Source organism: Puntigrus tetrazona, unplaced genomic scaffold (assembly GCF_018831695.1).
Source record: "Puntigrus tetrazona isolate hp1 unplaced genomic scaffold, ASM1883169v1 S000001062, whole genome shotgun sequence".
NCBI classification, from domain to species: Eukaryota; Metazoa; Chordata; class Actinopteri; order Cypriniformes; family Cyprinidae; genus Puntigrus; species Puntigrus tetrazona.
Window position 1 is genome coordinate 567,686 of NW_025048651.1, and position 19,768 is coordinate 587,453.

At 40.6% G+C, this 19,768-nt stretch overlaps 3 protein-coding genes across 3 annotated transcripts; 2 read left to right on the plus strand and 1 right to left on the minus strand.

The window, feature by feature from the left end:
- The first annotated feature begins 548 nt into the window (after window positions 1–548).
- On the plus strand, window positions 549–5,622 carry spaca4l (sperm acrosome associated 4 like). Its single transcript, XM_043234129.1, has 3 exons — window positions 549–764; window positions 4,391–4,501; window positions 4,588–5,622. Exons 1-3 carry the CDS (start codon window positions 713–715, stop codon window positions 4,809–4,811), a joined length of 387 nt encoding a protein of 128 aa, XP_043090064.1. The 5' UTR covers window positions 549–712; the 3' UTR covers window positions 4,812–5,622.
- Window positions 5,623–6,728: 1,106 nt separating this feature from the next.
- On the plus strand, window positions 6,729–8,700 carry lye (lymphocyte antigen-6, epidermis). Its single transcript, XM_043234082.1, has 3 exons — window positions 6,729–6,880; window positions 7,612–7,722; window positions 7,953–8,700. The coding sequence occupies exons 1-3, from the start codon at window positions 6,826–6,828 to the stop codon at window positions 8,165–8,167; spliced, it is 381 nt and encodes a 126-aa protein (XP_043090017.1). The 5' UTR covers window positions 6,729–6,825; the 3' UTR covers window positions 8,168–8,700.
- A 1,905-nt stretch (window positions 8,701–10,605) lies between these two features.
- On the minus strand, window positions 10,606–12,309 carry LOC122340524. The gene is made up of 2 exons (XM_043234079.1): window positions 12,084–12,309; window positions 10,606–11,647 (listed from the first exon to the last, which is right to left on the minus strand). Exons 1-2 carry the CDS (start codon window positions 12,234–12,236, stop codon window positions 11,057–11,059), a joined length of 744 nt encoding a protein of 247 aa, XP_043090014.1. The 5' UTR covers window positions 12,237–12,309; the 3' UTR covers window positions 10,606–11,056.
- Window positions 12,310–19,768: the final 7,459 nt, after the last annotated feature.

Genomic DNA, 19,768 nt, shown 5'->3' on the forward strand with positions numbered 1-19,768 from the left:
GATTAATCAAACTGGCAGGGACTTTTACAAACAAAGTAGTCCCAACAGAATTCTTCCTATCACAACACAGACAAAATACATATTATATTATATTATATTGTGTTCACACGTAACATTTCATATAACAAGGACAAACAAATAAATTAATCACATCCCATAATACCTCTGCGATATATAACAGATACAAATACAGATATGCTTACACCTGAAAACGTAATTAAATATATATTTTAAAACAAACAGCATTTTGAGAGTTCGTTTTCGCCCTCGCCATAACAGGCAGACGATGTTTAGTGTTTTATTGAAACTTTTAGGAACCCACTTGAATGAAGAATCTTGCAAGATCGCTTGTTTCATTATGTATTTGTTTGTTAACTATTTAGTACGTTTTCAAGTGGAAAAACATTTGGGTGGGGAGCTAACCCACCTGCCCCCACAGAGAAGCAGAGCATGGTCGAATATTAATATGTAAGCACGTCGGTGGCGTTCTAAGCACGTTTCGACGCCGCCTCGCCAGAGCCGGGATGTTTGGGCGTGTTTGGAGAGCTCCCCGGAGACTCGGGTACCTGCAGGGCTGCGCTCCATCGCTTCCTCGTTCGGACGCGTAACGGGCGGCGCTTTGGGCGTGGATCTATAAAACTAGCGGATCACAGCGGACTGAAGAGAGTCTAACGGTCCTCTGCTTCAGCTCAGCTCACGAACATCACGAAACATGAACAAAATCCTTCTCGGAGTCTTTGCAGTCGCCCTTTGTTTCGCAGCGGGTAAGATGCAGTTGTTGTATTTTAAAAAATTTTCCCTTCGTGTCTAAGCCTACTTAACGATATTCTAATAAGTGTGAATAGCAGCTGAACTGGTGCATTATTTGTAAATGTGAATTGTTTGTCGTTTATTTCTGGTTGCCTTATTTGTGTGATGAATGGGCTACTTTCATTCCACATTGTTCCAGTAGGGAACCGCAGGGATCTGTGAGTCACAAACATATTTAATTTAGAAGCCTGTGGTTTATGAGTCATTCTCCTATGGTTATTAAAGCATTGCGTCTAGTGATTTGGGTCTACACCAAGTTTCTGAAAAGGAATCATTTGCTTTTGAGAACTTCTTCTTGCTCACTTGTGGATGTGTGCTTGTTATTGAGAGAGACGCAGGTTAGTTTGAAGCAGAAAGACCCACCCAGTTCACAAAAGAACCACAGAAGAACCAGGCTGTTTGACTTAGACCACAGCTCCGTAGTTGTCATACATAATGTAACGCAATCTCACTTTGTTTTTTGGTTTTTGAAATGAGAACTGAAAAAAATGTCATTAAAAATCTACCTAACTGCAGGTTGTCACGCAGATCGATTTGGTTAAGGATGGACTAGTGGACTAGTCTTGTAGGTTAGAAGTGGAAAGCAGAAGAAAATGACATTTACATTAAGTGCCTTATGAACAAAACTTAAGTGAGGATTTAAAGAAGAAAAACATTATTTGCCCACAGATATTCTTGGGAAAGCAGTGATGCGTTATTTTCCTCACAGATAAAAATGGGACATGATGGAATATTATTCGTAGGGCATCGTTATGGAAAAATATGTTCAAAATAACGTTCAATGGAACTTTACAGGGAGCGTTTATAAGAGGGGGCGCTGTTGGCTCAGTTATCAAAGAAAAAATATAAACAGGTTACCCTTTAAAATAAAAAAAAAAGATTATCTACATTTCAAGCTATTTACGCATGCATTAGCATACAGGATCATAAAAAGAGGTTTTAAACTGTTTTCATTATCTAGTCCTGTTCCTGAAGATCTATTTTTTGAGAGCTCAGCACTAACCCTGTTCAAACGCAACTTGATCAGATCATTCAGATCTTCAGGAGCTGAGCTCAGGTAGATAGATCTTCAGAAACAGGACTGGGCAATAACATAATATCACCACAAAACTCCCAATCCAGTCATTAAAGAGTAAAAAACGTGTTCCCATGAATGGATTTCTCGAAAGATATTATCTAAAAAATATAAAATGACGTAATGAGCATTTCGTTATGTTTGATATATATTGTCTATTTAATAAACCAGTTTCGTATCTGTCATTGCTATGTAGAAATGCTAATAAATGTATTGTCTTATGCTTCTGTTAACATTCAGCAGCCTGGGGCGCTGTCAGTCGGTGTATATTCTGATCTTATCTAAACACTTTCCCATGTCTCAGTATATATGTTATCACAAAACACACACTTCTTTTTCTTTAAAGCTCATGCTGTTATTTTCATATGTGTTATATTTGTTTTATGTAAATTGTGTGCATATTTTAGCAGCATGGGTCAAAATGCTAGACTTTTCTTTCATGCCAATAATCATTAGGCTATTAAGTAAAGATCATGTTTCATGAAGATATTTAGTAAATTCCCTACCATATATATATACAGTATATAAAATGTTATGTTTGATTAGTAATATGCATAGCTAAGAACTTTTGGACAGCTTTAGAGGCAATTTTCTCAACATTTAGGATTTTTTTTCCAGATTTTCGTATAGTTGCATCTTGGCCAAATATTGTCTTATTATTCAGCTTTTGGATGGTGAATAATTCTCAATTTCTAAAAACCGACCCTCATGAATGTACAATGCTTTACTCGTCCACAGATCTGTGGAACCGTTGTGTTTTAGTGTTTTAGTAAAGTGTAATCTTCACAATTTCCAGTGAGAATTTTCCAAAGAGGCTCTGTGTTCTCTAGCCGTATCTGTGAACTCTTACAAAGCAACCAGGTAACATTTTACCCAAAACTATGAGTCACTATGGAAAACTGTTTGACAAAACATTTTCCATGGAAAACCTGGAATCCTCAAGAGACGGCGCGACCGCTAGACTGGTAACCCAAGGACTATTTGTTCTGAACAGTATCAAGCAGCTTTCTGTGTCTCTGTAACCTCCACCCACCCTACAGCCTGCCCTGAAGAAGATCAGATGATCTGGTGGAAAACAGGTTCGGCAGGGTCTGATGAAAGGCATTTCACAGAAAACAAGGCTGAACATCATAATTAAAGTCAGGTTAGCGCTTGCCCGGGTCTTACAAAACCAAAAATAAACATGAAGCACACCTGAATCGTCAGGCATGTAGAAGAATGAGAAATTGTGTGTTTGTGTTAGTAGCAACTCATTGTGTAATAAAGTGCTGGATGAGAGAGTTTAATGGCTCAGACATGGACTGACACTGGGATTCAGTATGGAGCGTTTGCTGTATGATGTGTGTGTGTGTGTGTGTGTGTGTGTGTGTGGACAGGGGGTTAGTGTAGCTTAGGTAAGAATAAGACAACAAACTGTTACAAAATATTGGTAAATAATACTTTCTCTATTTAGGGATCGTTCTGTAGTTTTTATTTAAAAAAAACCCTCAAAGGTACTGCACAAGAATCCCTGATGTATTGAAATGCCGTGGGTGGAGAGGAGGGCTCACTGCTGTGTTTCTCCATCCTGGGTGTGACCGAAACCAGTCTGTGGAGATTTTGTTTTCTTTTGTAAGCTATATTCAGTTTCTGCGTGTGAGTGAGTGTGTGTGTGTGTGTGTGTGTGTGTGTGTGTGTGTGTGTGTGTGTGTGTGTGTGTGTGTGTGTGTGTGCGTGCGCACGTGTGTGTGCGCCAAATGGAACGCACAGGGCAAATAGTTGATTAATTATCCTAAATTATGTTTTGTTTTGTTTTTTCTAAAAGTGTTACGTCTAGCGGTACAGTTAGGGGGATAGAAAATATGATTAGCTCAGTATATAAATCTTTACATCTAAGGAGAGTCACGATAATGATGTGAAGATTACTTTGTGTGTGTGTGGGTTTATTTCATACACTTGACTTAATAAACATACTACATTGGTCTAAAATAGCAGGACGTTTTCTGCGAGGGACAGAATTAGGTGTATGGGGATTGAAATTAGAGTTTGTACAGCATAAAAGCCACGTGTTCCAGATGTTAAAGTATGTAACCTTAAATTTAATTGAAGTTAAATACATTTTCTCACTCACTGATTAAAAAAATGACTTTTATGTATTTTGGACTGAACTAATATTGTAGACTTCCTCCCTCCGCTGCTGTGAATGACATCATGTAGCACAGTTGAGTATTGTCCCAAAGAAACCAGACCAGTACAGCGAGGTTTTATAGTGGTTCGTCTTCTTGTACGTGAATATTTCAGATGCTTCACATGACCGACACGCTCACCAGAATCTAGAGTACACACAGAGAGGAGAAAGGGCTGTTGAGAAATGTTGAAAATGTTACTAATGTTCCTTATTTGATCAGTGTGAGAAACATGCCATTCAATAACTGCAGAAACCTCTATACCTTTTTTTTTTTTAAATACATGTCACGATGAGTACTACATTACTGACGCTTTTCCCATGAATCTTGTGTCTCTCAGGCCAGGCGCTGCAGTGCTATGAATGTAAAGTGGGTTTTTGGAATCTTTGCATCACGTCCAAAATAACATGTAATACTGGTGAGCGATGCTTCAGCGGACTAGGGAAAGCTGGTGAGTTTATGCTCTTCAAAAGCTCTCGAATACCTTTTTTATAGGATTTTAAAGCTTAATCTCTTTTACTTGCATTTCTATTTCAGCTAAATTTGTTAACATTATAAAGAAAGGATGTCTTGAAGTGGCCTCATGCAACAAAACCGAACAGCTCAACTTCCCGAGCAACTCGACCATCTTATACGAGATGACGAAGACGTGCTGCTCCACTGACCTGTGTAACTCAGCTCCGGGACACTTTCACGTGTCTGCCCTCAGCATGGCCTTCACTACCGTCAGCTCCCTCTTCGTGGTCAAATTCGTCTTCTGAGGAGGATTATTTCAGCTCGCACACACACACACACACACAAAATATACACACGCAACATCACAGGGCAAATCATGCATACTAAACATGGCACATTAATTTGTTGCAAAGCAATTTCTGGAATGGTTGCTGGAATATGAAAAGATTTTTTTTAGCAGATTGCCAAATAGTGATCATTTCAACACACCATCAATTTAACATAGCAGGAATTTATTTTATGTCAGCAATGAAAACCATTCCTGCCACGGATAAGCACTTTGACCTAATTAACATTCATTAAAACCAACAATACAGACACACACACACACACACACACATATCAGCATGCAATCAACCAGATTGTTTTCTATTTCTTTAGGGGCACTTTGAGAAATTATACCCTAATAATAATAATAATAATAATAATAATATCCCAGATATTTTTTTCTTTAAGCAGTTTGCTGTTTATTTTGTATTATTTTATTTCTCCTGATATCTGCATTTCACTTATAATACATGGTTTCCTAATAAGAGCAGAGGGTTTGGCTGTCAAAAACATAAATGCACAATTGATTTAGTTCAAATGTTAGTAGTGTACGTGCCTGTTCATTTACACAGCTTTATCAAAGCCATTTTTTGTAAAATTCGTAAAGCTGTCAACATTGTGTTTTTCCATTTTGTTAATTTGTTTGATAAAGATGACATTCTTTATTGAAAAAAATGTGTGTAAAGGGCAAGAATGAGTGGAGGTCTGCGGTCAGCATGACCTTTTTAGTTGCCATCGCAATGTGTGTAAAAATTGCAAACATAGAGCAATAAAACTGGAATAAAATTGTTTCATTCTTGTGGTTTGTTACTGATGTGTGTCCTTTTTGAGTTTCACAGTAACCAGTCCTGCGAGTTTGAATATATTCATGAATTGACAAATGTGATCACTTGCTTTCTAAGACGTAAGACTTCAGCGAAGCAGCCTTCGTCAGCCATTAGGTATTTATTACCTCAATCAATCAATCACTTTCATTTATATAGCGCTTTTAACAATACAGATTGTGTCAAAGCACCGAACAGTATAAAGTAGAAGAATACAATGATAGGGATGTATAATGACGAGATTGAACAATTTGTTATTAAATCATCTCTGTGATCAACGGCGATAATCGCTAGATATGAAGTGTCCCCACCTAAGCATGCCAGAGATGACATTATGTCATTATTGTCAGCCGCTGACTCATGAAGCACTATTCAGCCCACAACCTTTCTGACAAAACCTTTTTACACAGTCAGTCAGGTCCACTTAAACTGCATGTTCACATGTGATAATGTCCATACACATTAAAACCGATAACTTAAATCATATGATAAATGGTAATATTCTTTGGTTTGTTTACGACTCTGTGGGCTCCATGTGAGCTGGAGATGGATGGAGTACTGTGACGTATACATGCTAATACAGTATATGACCACATGATTACTTTAGTTAATGGTTTCCTAGATACAGGGAGTGGCTCATTTGCTCTCTTGCTCTATTCACCTCATTCAAAAAAAATATATGGAAAAAAGTATATTACAATACAACAGTACATTGACCTTTTTAACGGAAATATACAGATTCAGTCAGCATTTGCTGAGAAAGGCTACAAATTGACTTTTTTTTTAGACGATCTTGGGAAAATGTAAGCGAAATATGTATCTTTAAAAATGTTATTTTGACATGACTTCTTTTCTGTCATTTCAAACGAATGTGTACATATAAAAGCAAAAAAAGTGATCTTTTTTTTACAACATCTACAAAGAATCCCGATTTCAGTTTAGCTAAGTAAATGTGTGAAATTAGGTATCCCCCCAAACCTGATTTCTCTGTTCATTCTTTACATTCAAATGCCTTTTCACACCTGCACATATTCATTGTCTCCCCTCTGTGAAAAAACCCCACCCTCCCTATCACAGCCATATATCAGGACAGATTCTGAGCAGTCATCTAGTGTGCTGAGCTTCTCTGCTGTCAGAATTCAGTTTTGGTGGACACGTCGTCGGCATCATGATGATCAGAATTGTGCTAGGAGTCATTGCTGCGGTTGGATTCCTCACTCTCGGTAAGTCTTATCATCAGAAGCGAGAGAATAATTCAGATTCACAACAATAAAATCTGTAACGCTGAAAACTGTTGCTATTATTTAAAATAACTTAATCTTAATATATTTTATAATGTAATGTATTCCTGCGATGGCTAAGCTGAAGTTTCAGGTGAATATAGTACAGTATTCACGGTGGGTTTAATTTGAGGACATGTTTCATTTTTCAGTGTGTTTTAAGCGTATTTTCAAGAGAAAAAGAGGATCTGTCACATAATATGAAAGAAACATTGTTAAGGGTATTAAGGAAGATTGTTACTGTGACAACATTCTTTAAACAAGGCTTTGGTAACACATTAGATTCATTCAAGTATCTGGTTAATAAAATGCATATTACTAGCATATTAGCCGGTTATTAGTACTTAAAATAAAAGCATTACTCCGCATGACCATATTTTAGTTAGATTAACCCTACCTCATACTTAAACATCACTTTAACAGCATTAAATTCATTACAATTAAAACAAAATAAATTAAGTGGATTTTGTTGAAGCATCGGAAAATTGATCGTGATAGATGGTTGGAAATATATGTAGGCTATTGGCTTTGGACCAGCTTGACTCTGATCATGCTCTGTTGTTCTGTTCAAAGATATTGAAATGTCTTTAAACTGTCTTTATCGTTTCTATCCATCATATGCAGCTGCTGAATTAATCAGTTGTTTAAAAGAAAGTTGTTCTGTGTTTCTCCAGGTGAAGCCCTGACGTGTAATTCCTGTAAAGTGGGCATTCTAGGCAAATGCTTATTCAGTTCCCAAGTGTCCTGCGCTGCCTCCGAGACCAGCTGCTATACTGCCAAAGCAGGTTAGTCAACACACACACACACACACACACACACACTTCATTTAGTGATATCTGTGATGCTTTTATATGGAGATGATGATATTTGCTAAAGCCTTAGCCTCACACAAACCTCTTGATATCAGTGAAAAAGCCAAGACTGTTACAAATTGTTGAACGTTACAAGCAAACACTATTATTTCTATTAGTAGACCAATACATTTTCTCATGCTTCTCTCTAACGCTCTTCGCAGAGTTCAATGTGACCGGGTTTCTGAGTCTGTCCTCAAGCGGTTGCACTTCTGATTGCAACAACACCGCTGGAAGCATCTTGGGAGCAGGATACACCGTGACCAAAACCTGCTGCGCTGTGAATCTGTGCAACGGAGCGAGTTCTGCGCAGCTGTCTGTGGCTGGGGCTCTCAGCGCCGCTCTGCTGGCCTCCGTCTGGAGCTGCTCCATGCTGTAGAACTCCCTGAACCACACCGAAGAATGTATAGATCTCCTAACTTGTTTACTCCACTGTGTCCCTGGCAAATGCTCGGTGATAAAGTTTTCTTTTTATGAACATTTACACACAATTTAATACATATTTAAAATGTCAAAACGTTTGCTGATGTTATTTTTAATAAAACCTTCATTTGGATGAACACTGTGGAATGAGGTGATGATATATTAGAGGTGGAGCTGAATCAATTTCACAGCAGTGACTCTGGGTTAAGTATTGTGCTCGCTTTAGATTATTTGTAACTTTTAGTCATTAGTTTTGAACTATCCCCTGAATTATCCACTAGTTTACCCCAATATATATTCTAGCATTAGCCTAGGTTAAAACAAACTGTTATTTAGTTGTTTTTGTAAACTTAACAGTCAGGTCCAGAAGTATCAAGACACTGTTTTTGTGCTTTTGCCTGTATACAACACTAGATTTGAAATAAAAAATCAAGATGTGATTGAAGTGCTCACTTTCCATTAAAGAAGTTACAGACATTTTAACCAGTACTTTACAAGATTATGTCAATTTATTCTACCAATCCTAAACCTATCCTAAGTCTACTTTTGAGAGTTAGCAGACATGTAGTGTTAAATTAGTGAGAATTAGGTGACGCAGTTAAAAACATGCTGTAGTTAGTAGAATGTCTAAAGCGGACTAACAAAATAAGGTGTAACCGAACACTCTGAAGGGGGTAGATCAAGAGATCACCACTGGAAGCATTCAAGAACAGGAAAGGACTTTTCCAGAAAATATATAAAAACAAAAGTTGTACAAGAGAGACAATGGGAAATTCCTCCTAGCTTTAACTTAGTTTGTTGGAGTCATGTGTTTGGTAACCACAGAAAGACACTGGCAAGGACAGAGAAGGCGCGTCTATATTGACTCACAGTTTCCACTCCTACTAATGACTTCACCCTGTCTGAGCCCTCTGACCAAACTCTTAAATCACCCCGCCTTTCATTTACAAACTTGGTGTCTCTATAAAGAAATAAAACACATCAAATGCATAGGTTTGCAGATAGTAAGAGTAGAATGCTATTCTGAAATCAGACAAAGCAATGTATGTAGTGCTATATATTTAATATAGCCTTGCTTTGACTAGAAAAATAGTTTACCAACTAAAGTAACTCTACAGAAGATACTATAGCCTCACTAAGTTGACCAGATAGTTCAATAGATGTAAGCTCCTAAGTAACAAGCCGAAGGGGGGCAGAGGCCAGCAACAAAAACGTCTTTGCAAGATGAGCACGGTGGGATTGTCATTGTTTTTGTAAATAGTATTCAGTTTAGAATGATAATTACAATCTACAGAAGCTCCTCAGAGAAATGCCTGTGCTGTGACACAACTGACTGAAATCATGGAGAAAGAGCAAGCAGACGAGCCGGAAGTACAGTTCTACTGCACTAACATCTACAGAAACAAAATAATATTGCATTTACTAAAGAAAAACTATGTGTATATTGTGGAACCATCAAAATGAAGTGTCAGAAGACATTAAGCAAACAGTCTACTAATACTCTAATGACTGCTAGTTGACATGTAGTTGCAAAGTTACTTACTGTTAAAAAAAATATGTTTATGGTTATAGTAAAGAATGAGTGGAATTGTACTTTATGGGATTGTACGCCATCAATCTATAGCAGTGAACAAAGCGGTATGCCACAGACACATCACCCTGTAGTGAGGGCAGCAGGGGGTGCTCACCCTGTGGTCTGTGTTGGTCGTAATGCTCCCCCCGGGGGACACTATACTGTCAAAAGCACCATCTTTCAGATGAGAAGTTAAACTGAGGTTCTGACACTTTGTGGTCATTAAAAATCGCTTGGTATTTCTCATAAAGAGTAGGGGTGTTATGGCCATTAATTGGGTGACGTACTGATTCTCAAGATTACTTTTAGGTGTGTCTACTTAAAGTTTGTCCGAAACCGCCTACTCATCTTTCTGTGTAGTATGGAAAAAGCAGTAGGCGAGGCAATAAGTATGTCTGAAACCTCAAAAGAGTAGTCGAGAAGATCCTGGATGTCCTACTGCTTCTGCTCAGATTTTTGAGTGCTCATCCGATTTCTATCCCAGGAGGCCACGAGAGATCATCAAACACGAACAGCAATGAGGGTGTTTACAAATGTGAGTATTATAAATAAACAACACAGATACCCGTGTTGAAATCGCATTTGTTGAGCTACTGTATAGCAAACTGTTGATTTGCTTGAGGTGTAAAGACTCTAGACAGCAACGTTACAGTACATATGTGATTTCGCTGTAAAAATATGCTTTGTTACATATAGCGCACATTGCATCTTAAGTTCTTAATGTCTATTTAGTATAAGACAGGGAAATTTTCTAAAAGAATTGCATATGAGCACATCACAACATGCACGGATATCTGAGTGAGTGATGTATGTGTGCTTGTTACGGTTCTGCTTTGAGTGGGGATCGAACCCAGGTCTACTAGACTCAGTGCTCTGTGTAGACAGGCTGAGCTAACTTCCCAACAAATGAATTCAGGTGCAGAGGTAGCAAAAGGCAGAGTCAAAAAGTCTTCAAAAATAAATCAAACTTTACTTGAGGAAAAGTCCAACAAAACAGGAATCAGTGACTCCAATAAACAGGGAAAAACAAAGTAGACGTGATAGTCAAAAACATAAACTCAAGACAGACTTATCTCACAGTAGACACTGGAAACCAAGGCTCAAGACTGAACAAACAAGCATGGCACAAACTCATTAAATAGTGCTAAACACAGGTGTCACCTATCAGGGCAAACGAAAGGTGCTGTTCAGCAGAAGCCTGGAGAGAGGCGCCACCTGCTGACTAGGAGGTGTATTACAGTCCAGTGGTGAACTCTTACAGGAGTCCCTCTTCTAAGAACGGCTCCTGACGTTCTCTTGATGGATTCTTTGAGAACGGTGAAAAACTGAAATAAGCTCAGGGTCCAAAATGTCTCGAGCCGGAACCCATGAGCGCTCTTCTGGTCCATAACCCTCCCAGTCGACCAAATACTGCACTTTTCCACGGACCAGACGAGAATCCACCAGCCTGCGCACTGTATAAGCTGGTTGTCCGTTGATGATACGGGCAGCTGGGGCAGGCTTTTGAGCTGGGGACAGAGAAGAAGAAACAACAGGCTTTAATCGAGAGACATGAAACGTTGGGTGGATCCTCATGGATCTTGGAAGCAGTAGGCGGTAAGACACTGGATTTATCTTCCTGAGGATCTTAAAAGGGCCAATATAACGTGGAGCCAGTTTGCGAGATTCCACTCGCAGCGGAAGGTCTCTGGTGGACAGCCACACCCTTTGACCTTGACGAAGCATTGGTCCCAGCCTCCGCCTCCGGTTTGATTGTCTCCGCTGTTGTTGAGAAGCTTTCAGTAGAGCTGCCCGTGCCTTCTGCCAGGTCTGTCGACAACGTCGAACCATTTGAGCAGCAGCTGGAACACATACTTCAGGCTCCTGTCCAGGGAACAAAAGAGGAGGGAAGCCATTCTGGCACTCAAAGGGGACATGCCTATGGAAGAATGGTAGAGAGTGTTATGTGCAAATTCTGCCCAAATTAATCGAGAGCTCCAAGTGGTCTGATTATCTGCTGCTAAGCATCTCAAAGTCTTCTCTATTTCCTGATTCACTCTCTCTGTCTGCCCATTAGACTGGGGATGGAAACCAGATGATAGACTAATGTGTGACCCAATGATGCGTCCAAAAGCCTTCCAGAAACGGGAGGTAAACTGAGAACCTCTATCAGAGACCATGTCCTGGGGGAAGCCATGAATCCTAAACACATGCTGCATTAGAAGCTCTGCAGTCTGGCTTGCAGTGGGAAGTTTAGGTAAAGGCAATAGATGACAAGCCTTAGAAAATCTATCCACTACCACCAGAATGGCTGTATTACCTTGAGATTTAGGTAGACCTGTGACAAAGTCCAGAGATATGTGTGACCATGGATGTTTAGGGATAGGGAGGGGATGCAGTAGTCCCTGAGGGTGGGTTCTGGGATCCTTATTCTGGGCACACACAGTACATGCAGCAACAAAAGTCTTGACATCCTCCTGCAGCTTTGGCCACCAAAACCTCCTTCGGATAAGTTTGCATGTTCTAGTAGCCCCAGGATGGCCAGAAGGGGGAAGCATGTGCCCACTGCAACACATCAGAACGTAGTTGATTAGGTACAAAGAGGCGTCCTGGTGGACCATTACCTGGATCTGGCTGCTGGTTTTGGGCTTTCTTAATGGCTGCCTCCATGCCCCACTGGATAGCTGCTACTATTCTGGTGGTGGGTAAGATGGGCTCTGGCTTGGACTCCTCCTCTGGCAGGTCAAATTGTCTCGAAAGTGCATCTGGTTTAGAATTCTTGGATCCTGGTCGATAGGAAAGAACAAAATCAAACCGGTTAAAAAACAGAGCCCAGCGGCTTGGCGGGAGTTTAACCTCTTGGCTTCCCTAATATAGGTCAGGTTTCTGTGGTCTGTCCAGATAAGGAATGTATGCTTGGCCCCCTCCAGCCAATGCCTCCACTCCTCTAATGCCACCTTTACTGCCAACAGCTCCCGGTTTCCAATATCGTAATTCCTTTCTGCCGCAGTAAGTCGACGGGATAGATAAGCACAAGGATGAAGCCTGTTGTCAACCCTGGCTCTTTGGGACAACACTGCCCCAACCCCCACATCTGAAGCATCAACCTCCACTACAAAGGGCAACTCGGGATCTGGGAGAGTTAAGATGGGAGCAGACGTGAAGAGCCGTTTCAGCTTATTGAAAGCTTGGTTGGCTTTCCCTGTCCATAAGAATGGTTGGGCAGATTTCTTGGTGAGGGCTGAAAGAGGTTCAGCGACTGAGCTGAAGTTCCTAATAAACCTTCTATAAAAGTTGGAAAATCCAAGAAAGCGCTGTACTTGCTTAACAGAACACGGCTGGGGCCAGTCTTGCACTGCACGCACCTTGCCAGGATCCATCTGGAAACTGCCCTTAGATACGATAAAGCCGAGGAATGGGACTGAGGACACGTGAAAGTCGCTCTTTTCTAGCTTGACAAAGAGGCTGGGTTTCAGTAACTGAGAAAGGACCTGTCTAACATGTTGTACATGTTCTTGATAATTACATGAAAAGATGAGGATATCGTCTAGGTAGACAAAAACAAACTTGTTCAGCATATCCCGTAGGACATCATTAATGAATGCCTGGAACACAGCAGGTGCATTTACTAGGCCAAAGGGCATCACCCTGTACTCATAGTGGCCCGTTGGGGTGTTAAATGCCGTCTTCCACTCATCACCCCTTCGAATCCTGACAAGATGGTAAGCAGCATTTCGCAGATCTAATTTAGTAAAAATGGTGGCACCCTGCAGGATCTCAAAAGCAGTCGTCATCAGGGGCAAGGGGTAGCGATTCTTAATAGTGATGCGGTTAAGGCCCCTGTAGTCGATGCAGGGCCTGAGGTCACCATCTTTCTTTTCAACAAAAAAAAACCCCGCTCCAGCAGGTGAGGTTGAAGGACAAATGAAACCATTGTCCAAGGCTTCCTTGAGGTACTTGTCCATGGCAGTCCTCTCAGGGGCAGAGAGGGAGTAGAGTCTACCTCGTGGTGGGCATGCTCCAGTTACCAGGTCAATGGCACAATCATATGGTCTGTGTGGAGGAAGGGAGGTGGCTCGGGACTTACTGAAAACCTCCCTCAGATCAGCATACTCTAAAGGAACTCGGGATAGCTCAGATGACTCAATGCTAACTTGAGGTAACTCAGGACGAGAATCCAAGGATCTTAAAATTACAGGTAAGGGAGTCCTTGAAGGTTGGGTAAGTCTTGTTTGAGGATCTCAGGCCGCGTGGAGTGTGTAGACAAAGGCTCTGGGTGTGCCTCAGGCATCTCGGGAGAATGGCAAAAAGAGGGGGTAGAAACACAACAGTTAGTTCCCCAACTTTTAATAGCACCTTTAGACCAGTCAATGTCTGGGTTATGAGAAGTTAGCCACGGAAATCCAAGAATTAAGGGGAGCCCTGGTGACTGTATCAGATAGAATCTCATTAATTCTTTATGACTGCCAATCTCAAACTGAAGTAATGATGTGCAGTGACTAACCTGTCCTGACCCCAGAGGTCTGCCATCTAGAGCTGTGATCATTAGAGGGTTTTGAAGAAGCATGGATGGAAGGCCCAAGCGTCTGGCAACGTCTAAGTCCAAAAAATTTCCAGCTGCCCCAGAGTCGATGAAAGCACCAAGCTGGTGATGCTGGTTATTGTGAAAGATGGTGGCTTGGATTGTAGCTCCCGAGGTCGCAGGATGGGAGAAGATTTTTACTCTCGTTCCAGTCCCCCCTTTCCTGGACGAGAACTGGCTTTTCCCGACAATTCTGGGCAGTTGGATCAGAAATGGCCAGCTTTGCCGCAGTACAGACAGCGTCGTTCTTTCATCCGCCGATCCCTTTCAGTCTGAGTTAATCTGGTTGTACCTAGCTGCATGGGTTCCTCCAACTCATTGGATTTCCAGGGTGGTTCAACAGCATTGAAGGGTTCTTGAGGGCGATACACACTGGTCCCCGACGTCTTTCATTCCTTTCGCTCCCGGAGCCGATGATCTACCCGGATAGACATATCAATGAGAGATTCTAAATCTGGAGCAGGATCTCTAAATGCTAACTCGTCCTTAAGCTCGGGAGACAATGCTTGGTAGAACGTGGCCTTCAAAGCTTGCTGATTCCATCCACTCTCTGAAGCTAGTGTGCGAAACTCAATTGCAAACTCTGCCACACTCCTAGTGCCCTGAGAGAGCTGAAGCAAACGATAATCCACATCTCCTGTACTGGCTGGATGGTGAAAACCCTCTTCATCTCCGCAATAAAGCTTTCACAATCTGTAGTGAGTGGTGATCCTTGGCCCCACAAAGCTGAGGCCCAGTCTAATGCCTTTCCAGTGAGAAGGGTAATGATGTAGGCCACCTTGCTACCCTCCATAAGGAAGCTACTAGGTTGTAGTTGAAATATCAGTGTGCACTGTGTGAGGAATCCACGGCACTTTTCTGGATTGCCATCAAATCGTTCTGGTGCTGGCAGTTTGGGTTCTGCCAGGGAAACTGCTAGCGCTGCAGCAGGATTAGCCGGAGGCTGCTGGGGTTCTTGACCTGCAGTAGCTGTGTCTTGAGCACTTAGGCGCTGAAGAATCTCTGTAAGAACCTGCTCATGTTGCTGAATGGCTGCAGCTTGTCCTGCTATGGCAGCCAATATCCGATCCACATTGGAAGGTGGTGAAGTCTCCTCTGCTGTATTCATATTTCTGTTTCAGTCTTGCTGTTACGGTTCTGCTTTGAGTGGGGATCGAACCCAGGTCTACTAGACTCAGTGCTCTGTGTAGACAGGCTGAGCTAACTTCCCAACAAATGAATTCAGGTGCAGAGGTAGCAAAAGGCAGAGTCAAAAAGTCTTCAAAAATAAATCAAACTTTACTTGAGGAAAAGTCCAACAAAACAGGAATCAGTGACTCCAATAAACAGGGAAAAACAAAGTAGACGTGATAGTCAAAAACATAAACTCAAGACAGACTTATCTCACAGTAGACACTGGAAACCAAGGCTCAAGACTGAACAAACAAGCATGGCACAAACTCATTAAATAGTGCTAAACACAGGTGTCACCTATCAGGGCAAACGAAAGGTGCTGTTCAGCAGAAGCCTGGAGAGAGGCGCCACCTGCTGACTAGGAGGTGTATTACAGTCCAGTGGTGAACTCTTACAGTGCTACAATGTACGTATTGACTGTTGTCAACACAGCTTTAGATGAATGTAGGTAATATAGCTCAACAAATCCTCCTCTCTGTGCACTCTATTCCCATCCATGATCACGTTGAGTCTGACTGCAGCAGTGAGGGTGAAGGTGGACACGGTGGTCAGCTGTGCTGGGATGCAGTAGATGTGGCTTCACTGCCTGAAATACATTATTGTTAAAACAATATGTTTGAATAAAGCTTTGTTTCATGTGTCGTTGGCATGTGTGCTTTAATAATGTCATGCTTACTTTTATTTAGTTTACTCATTTATTCATGTTTCCTGTCAGTAAATAAAATATAAATGTTTTATTAACATATGCGTTAATTCATTACTTGAATGAAAATTGAGATGTGTTCACCTTGGCCGGATTTGTCCAGTTGTGTGCGATCATGCATAACAAATTACATTTTACTTGTTTTACTCAAAAGATAATTAATTATTGGTCAGCATTTATCGTTATTTTTTGTTCATATGTGTTTGACTATCAATCCTTTGTGAGGCCATCTTCATTTCTAAGTAGCAATACTTGAGTGTAAAATCATCAGTCAACAGTCGAGGTCTTTGAGCAGCTGTTCGATGTCTTCTTACTAGGTAGAGCTGTGGATTTATTGATGCTAAGAGGTGTTTGTCACTCTTTTATCTTTTTTAGTATTATTTTATTATTATTACTGCACAACATACAAGCTCAGGGAAAGATGGTATTTTTAACAATGGACTTTGATAGCATAATAATAAGAATAATACAACTGGGGGTTATATTAGAAGAGTTGAAAATCTAAAAACTTTAATTAATCTAAAAAAAAAATACAGTCATAAAGGCAGCTAAACAAATTTCATTAACATATTTACAGCCTTACAAGCCTTTCGCTCATATATTTTGTTTGCTTTTGCGCCTGTTATAACATCATAGATCACATGATAATGTATGCGGTTTCGGATGCAGACACAGTATAGATACTCACTGACCCCCAGAGTGCATTGGGGCAGAATAAATTATGCAATATCTTTGTTTAACAGTTATTGTTTTTATTTATTTATATTTAAAAAAATATTTTATTTGATGTCTTGTGTCAGTAACAAAAAGAGCTAATAAAATTGTTATTGTTGCAATTACTAAAAATAAAATGTAATTGTAACCATTATTATGATTTGTATGCTGAATGTTGCATGTGACTTCAGCATATTGTCGCAATTATTTAAGATTTAGATCAACCAACTTTTCAAGGTGTTCATGAAAATCTATAAAATTTTAAAAGAAATACACTACTGATTTAATTAGAAGATAAGTCAACTTCTAAAAGCATCCTATTTATTGCTTTTCTGCTGCATCAAAAGGACGAAAATTGTTATAATATAAAAAAGTTAAAAGGGCCCAACCAAAGAGAATGCTAATCACTAAAATCTTGATAAAAAAAATACAGTAAACGGTAAAACTATTTGCACTACAAACCAGTGTGATAATTAAGATAGTATATATATATGTATAATAACTAGATAGGCACGCCAATTTTTAATACAAGCCACAAAACAAACTACAGCTAAAAATAGCTGGATGCCAATGAGACTAGAAGCTATACCCATAGAATTTACAAATGCTATGCGTCTTGTCGCCCCGTTAGGCAGGGAGGGGACCTTGCAAGTTCACATACCTCTTTAATAGAGGCTTGTAGCCAGAGCGTCACTGGCTACAAACCGCTGGCATAGGCCGCTGATGATGACACATCCCTGCCAGAAGCACTCAACCATTTCTACAGACAATCTGAGATGCAGAATGACACACTTGTACAAAAACTACACATATCTCCAAACCACCAGCAGCTCGTCTCTCCAGCCGACATAAGAAAGACAGTGTCCAGGATGAACCCACAAAAGGCCATGTTTTGATAGAGACTGCAGTACAGCTAATAAATGTCCTAATAGATACCTTCAACACCTCGCTGAGCCAGGCAGTTGTCCTCACTTGTCTCAAATTCACCCCCATAATAATTCCGGTACCAAAAGAAATCACCTGTGACCTGCTTGAATGACTACCATCCCATACCACCGACCGCAATCACGATGAAGTGCTTTGAGAAGTTAATCATGAAACACATCAAGTCCAGTCTCCCAAATACGATGGACTCATTCCAGTTTGCATAACTTTTTAAATTATTCCACAAACTTTAGAGTATCCTTCACTCCCACCTGGCTCTTACTCATCTGTAACAAAGATTGTGTTAGAGTGCTGTTCATCAGCATCAGTTTAGCATTCAACACAATAATCCCACAGCAGTTTATCAACAAACTAAACCTACTGGGCCTCAAATAATCCTTCTATAACTGGATCCTGTATTTTTTAACTGGAAGATCTCAGTGGGTCCATGTTGGCTGTACATAGGTGTCCCACAGGGCTGTGTGCCCTCACTGACCATTGACGGCTCAGCCATGGAGAGAGTCAGCAGCACTAAATTTGTGGGAGTGCACATCACAGAGGATCTCACCTGGACCACCAACATCATGTCACTCAACAAGAAGGTCCAATAGCGCCTCTAACTTCCTCCACCAGCTAAAAAGAGCTCCCTCCACTCATCCTCACCAAGTTGTGCTTCACTGTCTGGTATGGGAACTGCAATGCTGCCCCCTCTGTCCTCCAACCTGGACATTTTCCTTGCACCAGCAAAGCCAACAGTATCGTGAAGGACCCCACCCAATCCTTTCCAGCTCCATCAAACAGAATGTATCCCAGTAAAGCTCTGGGATACACATACCACTTGTAAAAACACACTCTTTTCTCTGAATGTACACTAGACACTTTTTATAAACACTCTCTTACAGAAAGTTTTGCACAATTTAAAGTTTTTGTACAGTCTCAGTTTATGTACGTATAGTCAACTATTTAAAGTATATGTATAGTCAGATTTCCATTTTGTGTCCACACATGTAGCAGAATGACAATAAAGCTCGACTTGACTTGCTGTTTTCTTAGTAAATAAATAAATCCATGTTTTTTGAAGTACATTTATACATCCATAGGAATGTAAGAACGTGTTTTCTTTATTTATAATGATTTGTGAGTAATGTGGGGCCTGTTTTTCTGCGTTGTTCTGGCTCCTCCTGTAGTCTGTTGACAGGCTCATAAGTACGAAGGAACCTAGAGAATTCCAGTCCAGAGAGAGAGAGAGAGAGACTGAAGCTTTTTTCTCATATTAAGAAACACTACCATCTTCTGGTCTCATGCGACGGTTTGTTCTATGTTGCCTGTAGTGTTAAACTCAGTTCTTGAGCCCTGCAGAGTTTACTTCCAACCCTGTTCCAAAACAAATACCATGCGGTTTTCAATTAAGTCTGAGAGAGTGTGTATAATTAGAGTTGCATCTAAACTCTGCAGAGCTCTGGTCTTCCAAGAATTGAGTTTGACACCTGTGTGTCAGAGTAAACAACTGTGTTTCAGCTAACTGTTGCATACCTGAGCCTTTATATCACTCAGTGTTTCAATTTTCATTTGATAACCTTTTAATCTTCTCACTATTCTAAATAATATATTTGAGAATACTTGTAGGGAGCCTTTTTAGAACCACATTTTCTCCTGTGTTAAATCAGAGAGGGAGTTAGGGAATTGTATGTATATGGAAGAACATTCTATTCATGAGGTAGATTGCCTGGGGAAAGAAACTGTTCTTGTGTCTGGCTGCCCTGGTATTCAATGCTCTGTACCACCGACCAGATGTCAAAAGATCACAAGGGATATGGCTTAGATGTGAGGGATCCAGATTGATTTTCAGAGCCCTTTGTTTCATTCTGGATGTATACAGTTCTCGGAAGGGGCAGGGAGCACCAATAAT